The 15,437-nt window shown below is 37.3% G+C and overlaps 1 protein-coding gene across 1 annotated transcript; it reads left to right on the forward strand.

Moving 5' to 3' along the window:
* Window positions 1-231: 231 nt before the first annotated feature.
* On the forward strand, window positions 232-13,736 carry tc2n (tandem C2 domains, nuclear). The gene is made up of 11 exons (XM_079842544.1): window positions 232-301; window positions 490-684; window positions 801-965; window positions 1,432-1,499; window positions 2,634-2,709; window positions 3,392-3,498; window positions 3,986-4,102; window positions 5,519-5,710; window positions 9,291-9,405; window positions 10,698-10,897; window positions 12,601-13,736. The coding sequence occupies exons 1-11, from the start codon at window positions 235-237 to the stop codon at window positions 12,709-12,711; spliced, it is 1,413 nt and encodes a 470-aa protein (XP_079698670.1). The 5' UTR covers window positions 232-234; the 3' UTR covers window positions 12,712-13,736.
* The last annotated feature ends 1,701 nt before the right edge of the window (window positions 13,737-15,437 follow it).

The following is a 15,437-nucleotide window of genomic DNA, read 5'->3' on the forward strand; positions in this document are numbered from 1 at the left end:
GTGTTAGTAGAATAAGTCATGTACTTGCAAAGTTACTTATAGTCAGTAGAGTGTCTATTTTGTGGGTGAACATCAAAATAAAGTATTAGCAGATAGCAGACAGTCTATAATGACTAGTAGTTGACATGTAGTTGCAAAGTTACTTATGGTTAGTAGAATTTCTAGTTGAATGTCTAAAGTGAAAATAAGTGTTACCAATTGTTTTTATGTGTTTGGTTTGTGCAGATCCTCAACATGACAGAATGTATCAAAAACTGTTGCAAGGCGTTTATGTCCAAGGAGAACGAACCAGAGATTCAGAGTGAGTCTCTCTGCCTCTCTCTCTCTCTCTCTCTCTCTCTCTCTCTCTCTCTCTCTCTCTCTCTCTCTCTCTCTCTCTCTCTCTCTCCCATCCCCTCATCATGATTGCTCTTTGTATTATGCATATATCTATAAATATAAATACATATATGAATTATGAAAGATGTTTTTGTATATATGTTTTTTTAGTGATTAAGATCCGACCTCCCGGTAAATTAACTTTTGAGTCTAATGTAAAGAGGAATGTTGGCGTATCAGAGGATTATCTCCTGTCTAAACTGCCTCCGGACGGCCGGGAGGTTCCATTCATCATCCCAACCTTCAAACCCTCCTACATCCAGCCGAGAGGGGCGCAGTACTCTGGCTACAACATCGGGCAACAGAGTAAGCAATATTACTCAGATGAGATTTATCTGTTAATCACATCATTTTATTTATTTAGTTTAACTTATTTTATTAAATCACAATTGTGTGTACAAATTTGATTTGAATGATTTCAGGTACCACAAGGACCACTTATGCAGAAAGGAAGGCAGAGCTCGCAGGAGCCAGCCAAAGAATGTATGACCCTGATTTGAACAGCAGTCATATGATCAGCTACGTGTCACCAGGCTCATTGAGACGCTCCACTCTGAAAAATAGACCCAACAACAGCCCTGGCACAGGTGAGATACCTTTAGATCTGCCTAAAACACAAAGCCAGATGGTTACATGGGGCAATTTTCCCTCTGTTTATTATCTGTGCGTGATGTGTAAAGAATGAATTTACTGTCCAATTTCACTTCCTCGTAGCATCATTTAGCACGTAACTTCTCAGCATGTTACCTCAAATATTTATGTTTCCTAAACACCTGTGCATAATCCTTCTGTTTTATTCCTTCTCCTAAATCCCCTTTTGTTCATGGCAGATTTGCATTGCAATGTCCCAGATCGTATTGTTGAGAGGCCACATTCAGATGATTCTAAATGCTTTGTTTTCAGTGGCTGAGCATGACACAATTGTTCATATCAAATTGATGAAGACTTTTTAAACGGAATCACTTCAGTTGCATGAAAAAATAATCTGATGAACTAAATCAACAAGACTCTTCCTAAAATCAGTGAAATTATTTGTATCTTTTACTGGTTTAGAACACAGTGGCAAAGAGAGACTCAGTCTGTCCATGTTTGATTTGTCAAGCCCTCAGGGTCATGTACAGGTGAGTTGTACGTACACACACACACACACACACACACACACACGTTTCATGTTTCCATATTTTATGCGGACATTCCCTAGTGATTTTATACTGTTCAAACTGCATGTTTCATACCCTAAACCTAAACCGAAAACTTTCAGAAAGATTTTCAAAAAACATAATTTATGATGATTAAGTTGTTTTCCTCATGGGTACCAAAAGTTGCCCAACAAGATCACACATTTCTGGTATTACTATCCTTATTGGTATATTTTGTCCCCACAATAGGGCCTGAACCACACAAACGCACACACCTCACTTAACAACCCATTCCATAAAACTGTATCATAATTAAAACTGCAGCTTTCATGTGCAGCTGAGATCCTGTACACCTGTTCACACATGAGCTATTATTAGAATGTATTCCTGTTATGGAAATGGGTTACTTAAAAAACATGTCTTATTACTTTCAATATTCAAGAAGGCTGTGCTGCTTAATATTTTTGTTGAAAACGCGAAGAATCTTTTCAGGATTCATTGATGGATAGAAAGTTCAAAAGTTATATACGTTTCTTTGTATTAATTGTATATCTATTTTTTAATAAAAGCAAAAAAACTCTTACTGATCACACACTTTTGGACACTAGTTTAGATCATGGAATAATATAACTTGTTACATATAGTAAACATTATTTATAATTATTATAATTATTATTATTATTTATTTATCATTAATTATGCAAACACTTTTCTTTTTCAGAGAAAATTGCACTTCAAGAGTAGCTCTGCTATAAACTTAATATTTTTAAATAATTTAATATATATAATGTAGTAATGGTAAAATATTTAATAGCTTAATTATTGACTTTAGTTATCATACTACTTCCATGCTTTTTCAGATCACTATCACATTAAGAACTCTTTGAATTACAAATCACCTATGGGACTATTAAGCAGGAGTTTGATTTGAGCCGGGTGAAGTTTTTATTATTGTTAAAGTTAAATAAAGAGTCAGTTTGAGGTCTTTTGCATTTGCATCAATCATAGCTGATTAAATTCCTGAGTTAAGTGTGGTGTATATGCACTGATACTTTGCTGTTTAATGATTGCAGTGCTGTTGTTCAGTAACATTTTTTCCTCTCTTGTTCCTCCAAGCGTTATGATTCTGTATCCAGTGTCCAGAGCAGCACATCCTCCTTTCAGGATTCCTTTGGGAGCAGCCGTAGTCTAGGTAACCATTCATGACGAACACTGAAGTCGTAACCGCAGACGAACGCATTCCAAAAGAACCCTCAAAGTTCCCTTCCAATATAACTCTCCAGAAAGGGTTCCGCTCCACCGTTACCTGGAATTTCCACTACAGTTTCATTTGTTTGGTTTTCCTTTTGTTTTATTCAGGGTCTTCTGGACCCTTTATTTCTCAACAACCTTACTCTCTCTCTCCTCACCCCGTGTACACATACACACAGACTCTCAAACACACAGGATAGATCAGAGCAGATTGTGAAATCGTAAAGGGCAGACACAGTAATTACTTCCAAATGTTTTCCCTGAGGTCCAGTACACAAGTTATCATATAACTCTCAGAATGTAGAGTGGGTCTTTACACACAAAACACAAATAATAAACTGAAAATATATTTCAAAATAACAAACATTTACCATTCACAGTACCATATTTTTATATGGTAGGGTTTAAACATCAGAGACCACTAGTGAAATGCTTCCATTTTGCATTTTTCTAATGAAATTGAAAGTGGTTTATAAATAATTTGATCCAAAAAGTTTAACATGTAAACATCTGTATACATTCATCACACATATACTCTGATTGACATGTGACAATATTTATACGTGTGTGTGTGTGTGTGTGTGTGTGTGTGTGTGTGTGTGTGTGTGTGTGTGTGTGCATAGAGTCCATAACTCTGTCTGGTGATGAGCGGGATCGTGAGCCGGGAAAAGTGTGTGTGCACCTGAAGTATGAGGAGGCGGTGGAGCAGGTGTGGATCACCTTAGTGAAGGTATGATTTCAACCAGAAGAGGCTTTGCTAGTCCACAACAGACCATTGTGTCCCATCTAGAGACCAGCTGAATGGAGCCTCTGTGTCGCTGTAAGAGACCTTTTGAATGATCACATTTCCAACAAGCTATTTTGAATCTTTCGTTTTCAAATAATTGAAAAATAACTATGTATGTATCTGTCTGTCTTCGCCTCTATATTTTACACATCATTTGATATCAAGGGTGGAATACTGAAATCAAGCATCATAGTTAACACACTGTTTGATCTCATATTTCATAATGCTTATTTTATTGCTGTCAATTATTTTCTAATACCATTTTTAAAAAAACTCCCTGGCTGCCTTTCCTTCTTCGAGAAAAATCCCCTTGTTGACATACAGTGGTTTTAGTGGTAATAAAAGCTCATAAACAGTAGGTCATGTCGCTTTCAGCCTTACTAACTGTTTCTCAAATTTCCTCTTTTTATTGGTACTTTCTCTCTCTTAGTGTACAGACTTGAGTGTGTATACTGAAGGGGTGGAGCTGCAGAAGATTGGGGTCAAAGGGGTCATCACCATGACGAAGCCAGTGCGATTTAAGAGCACAGTGAAGGAAGCATCAGCAGTAAGTGAAATCCAGCAGTCATAAAACTACAACACCCAAAATTCAATTTAAGTTTCAGCATTGATGATATGAAGAGGTTAAATGATTAGCATAGCTCAGTTAGCCCCTGCTGGTAGATGCTGGAACTACAACATCTGCTTCTATCAAGTGCCTTTCTCCATTGAGGGCCAATCAAAATAAGCCATGTATTCTGACAATATAATATTATTATAATAATATTCTGACTAAACACTAATATTTAGCTATTTAAAAGTTTGGGGTCAGTAACATTTTTTTTTTTAAAGAATTTAGTATTTTTATTCAGGAAGAAAGCAGTAAATTGACCAAAAGTGAGAGTAAATTGGAATTTCAAATATATGCTGTTCTTTTGAACTTTCTACCAATCAAAGAATCCTAAGAAAATGTATCACACTTTAAACATATACAACGTATACACTTTAAACAAACATTACATTCATTATTTCCCTCAAAATTCTACAAACAATACCACATAATGACAATGTGAAAGAAGTTTGTTTAAAATCTTGGCAAATTTATTAAAAATAAAAAACGGAAAAAAAAATCACATGTACATAAGTATTCACAGCCTATGCATGACACTCAAAATTGAGCTCAGGTGCATCCTGTTTCCACTGATCATCCTTGAGATGTTTCTACAACTTGATTGGAGTCCACCTGTGGTAAATTCAGTTGATTGGACATGATTTGGAAATGCACACACCCAGTCCAAGGAATTGTTTGTAGACCTCCGAGACAGGATTGTATCGAGGCACAGATCTGGGGAAGGGTACAGAAAAATATCTGCAGCATTGAAGGTCCCAATGAGCACAGTGGCCTCCATCATCCGTAAATGGAAGAAGTTTGGAACCACCAGGACTATTCCTATAGCTGGCTGCCCGGCCAAACTGAGTGATCGTGGGAGAAGGGCCTTAGTCAGGGAGGTGACCAGTAACCCGATGGTCACTCTGACAAAGCTCCAGCGTTTCTCTGTGGAGAGAGGAGAACCTTCCAGAAGAACAACCATCTCTGCAGCACTCCACCAATCAGGCCTGTATGGTAGAGTGGCTAGACGGAAGCCACTCCTCAGCAAAAGGCACATGACCGCCCGCCTGGAGTTTGCCAAAAGGCACCTGAAAGACTCTCAGACTATGAGAAACAAAATTCTCTGGTCTGATGAAACAAAGATTGAATTCTTTGGCCTGAATGGCAAGCATCATGTCTGGAGGAAACCAGGCACCGCTCATCACCTGGCCAATACCATCCCTAGAGTGAAGCATAGTGGTGGCATAAAAAACTTACTTCATCGCATAAGTAAAAACGCGTAGAGCATGCAGTATTGTTTTATTTTACTGTGCTTCACAGATTAAATTCTAGTTATCCCTCAGTATCTCAGTATATTGTCTATTTCTCTTTTAGGACACTGTCTTCATGGAGACATTTGTGTTCACTCTGAACTTAGAGCAAATCCGCAGATCAGCACTGGTGCTGCGCCTGCAGGCTCACACACCACGTAAGCGGACGCTGGGAGAGTGTGTATTATCTCTGCGAACCCTCGGACCGCAGGAAACAAAGCACTGGCTGGAGTTCAAGCCTCACTCTAAAACACATGTGAGTCCTCAATTATGGCCGTATGTTTAATCCCAAATTTTGTTCCCTTACAGGTACTTCCTGGTTTTGACTGTAAGATTATTTTTTACCCACAATGACCACATTAAATAGCTGCTCTAGTTCTGCTACTCTTCTGTGATATTTAGGTCACTGGGGCTGAGACAGACAGACTGAGCTCTCAGACAGGAAGAAATCAATATACTGAAACCAGCTATTTCAATGCCATTTTCAAAGCCCTTCTTGAAAGAATTATCTATTCTAGACCCTTAAAATGCTCCGAAGCTTCCCTTTAAAACCCACATAAACAAAATTTTTACTATATTTTTTCAAGCATTGTGTGCAAATCAAAATTTAATTGAGAATGCCTTTTAAATTCCTGAATTTGAATTAGAATGTGTACACACACAAATATTAAAAATGTGTGATAACACTCTCAGAAAAAAGGTACAGTGGAGGTACAATTTTGTTTCTTGGGGAAACAAAATGTATAACTGTACCTTTAAATGTACACAAAATTTGTCCTTAGGGTACAATTATACCATTGTTTTCCTCTACTTAGAGCAGGGGTAGGCAAGTTTGGTCGCTGTCCTGCAGAGTTTGGCTCCAATCCTGAAAGACATCTATAGAAGCTCTTATTGAGAATTAACAGCAGTTTAGGTGTTGATGTTTTGTTGAAACATGTCTCCATATTGGTCACCATTATGGTGATCAGTGTTTCCTTTAGTTGGGCAGTTTGACTCTTGGCTTTTTATGTGAGTTTGTGGTTTTTGTTACAGTGTTAACAAAACACATAATCTGTTCAAATCAAAAGAAGCCATGACCGAACAAAAATTATCATGAAGAAAAATGTTTGACTAAACTCATCACGGACTAAAAATATTAAAGGGGTGGTAAAACACATTCTTTTGAAGGCTTGATTGTGTTTGTGGGGTGCACTGTAACATGTGTTCATGCTTCGTTTTTAAAAAAAAATCATTATTTTTCATATATTTGACCTTTATTCTACACTGCTCTGTCCCTCCTTGTAAAACGGTCTGATGGTTTCCGGGTTCTATGAAGCCAGTCCCTCAAAAATACGCAATGGGCTCAGATTGGTTAGCTGGCCCAGTGTGTTGTGATTCGCTAACCGCAGTGCACGTTTATCGGAAACTACACGCCCTTTACCGGTAGGCTGTGCTTTGGTCAGTATTAGAAACAATGTCGTCAATAAAACCATACCAATCTGAGCCCGAATCAGACCCAGAATATTTTAGTGAAGATAATCGAGCAGAACCTGTTCAGTCCTCAAGAGTAAAGACTGCGGATCTATAGTGATCGCTACTGAATGGCACTTTTGTATTTTTAGAACGATTATAGCCAAATATCTGTGGCAAGAACTATTAACCCAAAACGAACACTAAACACTGGCTTTACTAGTAGCCAAATCACACACAGAACCATGTTTAGCATGCCTGTAGATAAACAATACACAAAAGCTCTAATCAAAGAATCATTTACACTAATGCCAAGTTCGCTATTGAGATTTTAACGTTAGGTGTTTGTAATGTTAGGTGTTCGTCGGATAACGTTAAGTATGAATGAGCATTTAACAGACTGGTTTGCAGAACAGCGTTGTCATCTGTTTACTTCCTTGCTACAACGTACAATTAACCTATTACAGGAAAACACATAGATGAAAAATAAATCAAACTTACAGGTTGTGGCCCGTAAACAGCTTCTGTTTGTAAATCCAGCTTTCAGGACAAGCCGTGGTGCAAATCCTTCATTGAACTTGCAAAGATTGTGGAAGTTTTCCTCCGTGAAATGTGCAGAGCGCGCGTCGTGCATCCACGCACAGGCAGTGTTTTTCTCACGCAGCTGACGTTGTGCAAATCCGGCATTGAACTCGCGAAGATTGTGGATGTTTTCCTCCGTGAAATGTGCAGCGGGAGGCGCGCCCGTCGTGCATGATTCACACTGGCAGTGTTTGTCTCGCTGAACCGCTCATGAATTGCAACGGACGAATATTGTCCATTATGTCACATTTTCCAGTCTTCTCCTCCGACCCTGTCTGTCTCGTGCTTTATGATGGGCAGCATATATCTGAGACCTGTTCCCCTCTGTCTCAAACACACATGCATATAACATGCTGTATATTAAACGCCCATCCCCAGACCTGCAATCCGGATTAAAATAACAGTGTTTCGTCGGCATTGCAGCAACACCACTCCTGCCTATACCACTATACCACAACAACAGCGATACAAAATGGCCTCACCCCCCCTTATTTAATATTCACGGAGGAGGGGTTTATGTAAATATTGAGGCTGGTGATTTCACCAACCCTGGAGGAATGTCTGTAGTCGCCTACTGGTCGTTTGCTGTAGTCCTTAGAAATGGATTTCTTTAAAAGCAAATATCTCCCTTTGCTTTAAACTTTGAACGTTGTAACTTTGCAGATGTTGTTTATGCTCAAGCAGCAACATTACACGCTAGCTAAAGTTAGAATAGTGAAATCGTGGTTTAAAACCCCTTTAATAAATAATATTCACCAACAATTTTCTTGCCACAGATCAGACATTCTGAATTTTGATTTTTAAATACATTCTAAGGGGGAAAAAGTAGACACACACAGATATCAAGAATCACCATATTAATCTCAACAATGGTGACATACTGCAATGCATGCTGGGAGGCAATGCATGCTTAAAAGGTAAAATGTTTTACTTTTTTTTTTTTAGAGTACAGTAACATTGTTTTAAGAAATACTTTTATTCAGCAAGCACTCATTTAAAGTGATCAAAAGTGACAGTAGACACATTTATAATGCTGCTGAACATTTCAAATATTGTAAAATATAAAACAGTTATTTTAAATTGTAATAATATTTGCTGTTTTTACTGTATTGTTGATAAAATAAATGCAGCCTTGGTCTGAATAAAACATTAAAAATGAATGTTACTGATCTTAAACTATACATCCATCCATACATGCATACATACATACACTTACACGTCATATATTATTTATTTATATTTCATATAGTTATATAACTGTCATAAATTGATAATTAGTATCATCTAAATATAATGTCACATTATCATCTTTATACATCACATCACTGTAAGTAGGTTAGGCTGTGGAAAGCTGCCATACACAAACAGGTACCAGATTTGGTACAGTTATGCAACTGTTATACCATATGTATGCCAACTATTTGCTATTTCTGCCAGCTATTACTTTGTTCTTTTAGTGAACGTTTTAAAATGTGATTTGTGTGTTTGTGACTGAAATCAAAACTTAACAGGGAAAATTGCTTTTTTTGTACAAAGTCTTTTTTCACTAGTGGGGTGTTTGAAATGGACAGCTGTGTTCCACTGACCTTCATTCTGGAACACAGTTCCACTCTAGTCTAGAGGACTTTTTTTCAAATCAGTAATGACTGTTTGTGTGTTACTGGGTTAGAAATTGGTTTGTGTCTCAACTATAAATCAGTCAACAAGTCGCAGCAGGTAGTCTGCCCTAACACACACACACACACACACAACCGTACACAGCGCCTAAACCTAACAGGGATTATTGTGTGTGTGTGTTTCTGTAGGTGTGTCACGCTGAGCTTCAGCTGGCCTTGTGCTTCCAGCCAGTGAGCAGTCGAATGCAACTCCAGATCCTTAGTGCTCAAAACCTTCCGTCATCTTCCTCACCACTCACACAGAGTGAGTACTATTATGCTTTTTTTTTGTGCATTTAGAGATTTCCTTGTGTGTAATGTGTCTGTTTGAGCATGAACAAGGTTAAGGCAATTTACAAAGTCCACTCCAAAGGGTGTTATTCTCCATATTAGTAAGCACTGTTTCTGAACTGCCTGAATTGTAATCTTTTCTGAGTTTTCTTCCAGGAACAAACACGTCTCAATATTCCTCATTTAACTAATTCCCGTCCAGCGCATATGCAAATTAAAGGGGTTGAGGCCTGGTATAATTGTGTTAGTGTGTTATGGTAAGGGGTGTGACATTTCCGAAACCAGCTTGAAGTGGTTAACCAATAACAACACACTGGTAAAGCCAACCAATCAGAGCTCTTTGTGTTTTTTCGGAAGGAGGAACTTGATAGAGACAGGAAATAAACAGAGGATGCATCTCAGTCAGCTCCCTAGTTTAGTAGTCAGGGTACTGATCAGAGAGTCGGCTGTCTCAATCGCAGAATCCTTCCAGTGCACTGAAACGTTCGCTCCCTAAAAAAGTTCCACAATGTACGTCAAAAACCAGGCTGCATCGATGCTCACTATCTACCCTTAACGGAAGTTCTGAAGCGTGAAACTTAAATCACGTGAGCCAACTCACTACACATAACGACACGCAATGTATGTTTTTAAAAATATAAAAACATTTTATTATATTTCAGCATAAACATACACTGTTAGACAGGTAATATTAGCTAGCAATATAGCTAACATTTATAATTTATTTATGGCTGAAATGTTGCATGTATATGTAACAAGCAAAGTATTTATTATAATGTACTTTAAATAACATTACAAGTAAAGTCAGAAAGATATCAGCTCTGCTGTTGCTCATAAATACCAGTAATGATGTTGTACAATGAGGACATTGTCAAGTCGCCAGAAATGGAGTCATCAGTGTCCCAATGTGTAGTGAGTCAGCATTCTTTACTGTCCTTACCAGTGCCTGAATTTGTGTACACGATATACTGATTCCCGAGCTAGGGAACTGACTGAGACGCACCCAGTGTTACTGACAGACTGGGAAGAGATGTCCTGCAACAATGTAAAATATGTGAAAATGTGTTTTTGAACATTCAAACATGAAAACCTATTCTAGTAGACCCCAAAAACAAAATTAAGACTTTGTAAAAGGCCTTTTTTAACATAACTTTACATCCTTGTCCGTTTTAAGTATATTTGCATCTTTAGTTAATATTTTTTATTTCCTCTTTAGTTAATTGTAGTGGAAGACTGACAAACTGTGCAAATGGACGTTCTCTTTAGGTTTCTTTGTGAAAGTTGACTTGCTGAGTGAGGGCAAGTTCTTACTGAAGAGGAAGACAAAGGCGATGAAGTCAACAGGGGGGCATGTTCAATGGGAGGAGGTGCTTCACTTGCCTATTACCAATCAGGACCAGAATCTGCAGCTGGCAGTCAAACTCTACAGCCGTGGCTCTGTTCAGAGAAAACACCTGCTCGGACAGGTCAGTTTGGAGCAAAATACATACTACAACACACTGCATTTAGTATGCATATCAACATGTTTAAATTTAAAGTTAATTTATTTGTTAAAAAATACAATAAGACACTGACATTGTGAAATATTATTATAAATAAAAACAATTTTCTTTTGTAATATACTGTAAAAATTGAATTTATTCATGTGATGGCAAAGTTGATTACCCCAGTCTTCAGTGTCACATGATCCTTCAGAAATCATTCTAATATGCTGATTTGGTTCTCAATATTTCTTATTTGTAGAAACTGTGATGCAAAAACTCAGGATTTTTTGATTAATAAAAAGATAAAAAATATATATTTTTTTGTAACATTATAAATAGCTTGACTGTAATTTTTTACCAATTAAATGTGCCCTTTGCTCACCACCACATCATTCAAGATGTTCATGTATTTATTTCTTCAGTCGAAAATAAATTCAAGTTTTTTGAGGAAAAGAACAGTTTGTAGGTCCAAATAGCAGTTTCAATGAAGCTTCAAGGGGCTTTACACGATCCCAGACTAGGAATAGGGTCTTATCTAGTGAAACGATCGGTCATTTTCTAAAAAATATAAAAATGTATATACTTTTTAACCAAAAATGCTCTTCTTGCTCTGATCTGCAATGCACCATGCATTGTCATCACGTTGGAAAGATCACACGTAACATACACTAAAGCAGGGGTTTTCAAACTGGGGTCCTCCAGAAGGTCCTAAGGGGTCCCCAGAAAACTTCAGAGAATAAAAAGACGCAGCAAAAATGGATAAACATTCTTACGGTTTCATTTCTAAATGTTTCTCTCATTTCTCGCCGTATACATAGGCTACTTTCCAGAATTATATATTCTTGCTTTGTATCTTTCTAGTGAGTCCCCATTATCTTGCTCACTGGGGTTGTAAGGCAGTATTCTTAACGCAGTACGTAAGCTGCTTACATTTATTGTGAAAGTTGCTTATACAAATAATTTTTAGTTGAAATTTTGTCTTCTTCAGGTTTATACAAACAACATTAAGTATAGCCAATTTATTAAGTTTGGAAACTAAATTTGGTATTTATAATGTCACACAATTTATCTAACAGTTTAAATGTTTTTTTCATAAAAATAGATGGAATTTAGGATAGGGGTCCCTCTAAAAGATTCATCGTATTTGGGGGTCCTTGGAATCATAAAGTTTGAAAACCTCTGTACTTAAGTACCGATCAAGTGTTTACAAAGAGAATGTGCAAAGACTAAGTCAAACGCCCCTCACAAAAAACTTAAGGCACCGATGTCGGATGATTTTGAAGTTGGAGGAGAAAATTAGATTTTCGCCCTTCCACGATACTTCTCCTTTCCAACATGATGACGTAGTACGTGGCACATCGCAGATCAGACCAAGAAGAGTATTTGTGGTTAAAAAGTATATACATTTTTATATTTTTTAGAAAATGACAGATCGTTTCGCTAGATAAGTGTAGAGACTTCAAACCGTTGTACCCCCTTGAAGTCCACTATATGGAGAAAAATCTAGGAATATTTACCTCAAAAACCTTAATTTCTTTTCGACCGAAGAAAGAAAGACAAGAACATCTTGAATGATGTAGGGGTGAGTAAATTATCATTAAATTTAAATTCTGAATTGAACTACTCCTTTAACCCCACATAAGTGTATATTCCATGAGTTCCAGTATGTATTCCTTCATTTTTAGGTTCTCCTGGGATTTGACGGCAGTTCTCCTGAGGCAGTGGAACAATGGAGGGATTCCATGACTAATCCTGAAAAAGTGGTGACGTCATGGCACAGAGTTAGTCGACTGTAAAGAGAGAGGATGAAGAAATTAGATTTGTGAGCTAAGTGGATTTTGAATGCAACTTCCAAAAGAAGCCCTTTTTTATCTTTGATTAATTAAGTATGTTTATTGTAGGTAAGAAAGGGTTTGTCTGGGGAGGAAATCACCAATTTAAATGTCTAAACTGAGTGGCCCCAAATGAGTCGCACCCTTTGCAGATCCTAGTGTAGCTAATCATGTATTAAAGCTTTGTAGATTTAACATTCTCTGTTCTTCATTGGTGTGTGTAACTTTGAGAACATCCTATTGCCTATGTACAAATAGCACAGGAACAGGAAAAAGACAAAATAGCATAATGTGCAATAAAATGTATTATACAGAGCTCTACAATTGCCAGTATAGCAACTTTTTAATTACAGAATTCATTAATCAAGTATTATGTTCAGTATTCTTCTCCATCATCTCCATAAAACTGCAGTCCTGCCGAGTTAATATCAATCTGTTCTCTGTGTATAAAAACAGATATTTGCATTTTCTAATATGATTATTTCACTTTCGCCAGCTTTCGGGAAGAAGACAAACTTGTTTTAAAGTGCAGTTAAAAAAAAGCTTTTATTTTTAGAAGTTTAGATGGGTTTAAATTACATTCCCATTCAAATGGAATTCAATCCTTCAATTTGTTCCCCTATTTCCTTTCATAGGCACAAGAAAAAGGGAAAGGCTGCAAGGGAGTGCAACAAAGACACTTTTGTAAACACATTTCACTTCCCTGCATCCTTTGTGCTGTCCTTCAAGGTGACCTAACTTTCTAGGCCTTAAGAATTTATTTTTGCACAGGTGACACTTGTCTAAGAGTGTTCATTGTATTCGTGTTTAAGTACATTGTGTTAAGTAATGTGGACATGTGATATTATGTAAGACAGATATTTAAAAATCAAATATTTTCTTTGCATCGACTGTATTTTGTGCTCATACACAAACATTGTTTGATCACAGTCTGTCATCCTGATGTTACAGAAATAAATAAAAGATAAGTGCTGGAATAGAATCAGTTGTATGAAATTGTAATGGGACTTTGTGTCAGTAAATGTTCACCAAAGACACTTTCATTTATGATTTATATGATTTGACAACTGCACTATGACTTGATAACAGTATATGGTAATTTATTGGCATCGTTCTCCAAACCCAGAGGATACACTATAAACAGACAAAGGATGTTTGTGTGGGTCTGAGTGCCTCTCTGATTGTGCGGCTCTTTTAAAGGCCTTTAACAGGTTCTTCTACATCCGGGTGTGATTTCATTTACGTCATAACTTTAGGGATCGCTGTTTGAACAGAGTTAATGGTTATTTCTGAAGACACACCCCCAGCACCCTGCAGCTGATCTTTGTGTGTGAAGGCATTTGTGTAATGTTTCGTATCGATAGCAACCGTACAATCAATTACAAAAAATGTAATAGAGAACATCAAACACCCTTAGAGTCAAGAGACAAAATAAATAATAATAAAATTAATAGAACAAAAACTAAAGTCAATATGGCAGGAATGTTTTTCAGTGTATGTTGTGTCAGTAACCCTTCTCTCTAGCATTCACCCACAAACAGCTGTGACCATGAGGGCTGTGTGTCCAGTGTGTTTCAATTAAAAGTGGATCAGCAGGTCCAGGATTTTAGCTCAGTATCCAGGATCTGAAATCCTCACAAACTTCTTCAAACTACGAATTCACACATCTGCATCATAACACCACTACCTCTCCTACAACTACATAAAATATGAGATGCTTTTTTTAAATGAAAAATTTATATAGGTCTATTGATTAACAGTGTTTAACATTTTCAAGTTTTCTTTAGGCTATGTTGATCTGAATATCTGATATAAAAAAATATAAAAGTGATATTATTGTAAATGTAAAGATGCTGAAAGTTTTCTGTGATGGGGGATAGAATACAGTTGGTACAGTATAAAAAACATGCCAATGGAACGTGTGTGTCCTGGTAAACCCTACATTTTGGGGACAAAAGATGGCAATATCTGAAATCCTTGTACTTGTGGGGACATTTTTTGGACCCCATGAGGAAAACATTTTTTTATAGTACAGTATTAAAATATTTATGCATATGGAAAGTCCCCATAAAACATGGAAAACGTGTGTGTGTGTGTGTGTGTGTGTGTGTGTGTGTGTGTGTGTGTGTGTGTGTGTGCGCGCGCGCGCGCGTGTGTGTGTAGGCTACATGTTTTTCTTGCCTGGTGGGGACTTCAACCTGACTGTAGACAGACTCATGGGGAATTGAGGTCCCCATGGGCACAAAAGCTTATAAATCATTCTGAATGAGTTTTTATGAAAATGTAAAAATGAAGAATATTTCCTGTGATGGGCAGGGGCAGGGGCAGTGTAGGGGGATAGAAAATACGGTTTGTACAGTATAAAAACCATTACGCCTATGGCGAGTCCCCAGAAGGATAGCGCACCAGTGTGTGTGTGTGTGTTTATATCCCGGTGGGGACTTCAACCTGAATGCACACTGAATCATGGGGACTTGTGTCACCGTGGGAACCTAAATTGAGGAGCCCATGAGGAAACAAGCTTATAAATCACATGATTTTTTGAAAATGTAAAAGTGCTGAAAGTTTTGTGTGATGGGTAGGTTTAGGGGTAGGGTTAGTGAAAGGGTATAGAATATACCGTTTGTACAGAATTAAAACCATTACGTCTATGGAGAGTCCTCACAAATATACTAAAAAACAGACGTGTG

This window comes from Gobio gobio (genome assembly GCF_949357685.1).
Source record: "Gobio gobio genome assembly, chromosome: 18".
In the NCBI taxonomy this organism is placed as follows: Eukaryota; Metazoa; Chordata; class Actinopteri; order Cypriniformes; family Gobionidae; genus Gobio; species Gobio gobio.

Coding starts and splice junctions, on each gene's coding strand:
- tc2n (XM_079842544.1), top strand. CDS start 235: ATGACAGAATGTATCAAAAACTGTTGCAAGGCGTTTATGTCCAAGGAG. Junction 4,103..5,518: donor CAGTGAAGGAAGCATCAGCA/GTAAGTGAAATC, acceptor TTTCTCTTTTAG/GACACTGTCTTCATGGAGAC. Junction 9,406..10,697: donor TTCCTCACCACTCACACAGA/GTGAGTACTATT, acceptor CGTTCTCTTTAG/GTTTCTTTGTGAAAGTTGAC.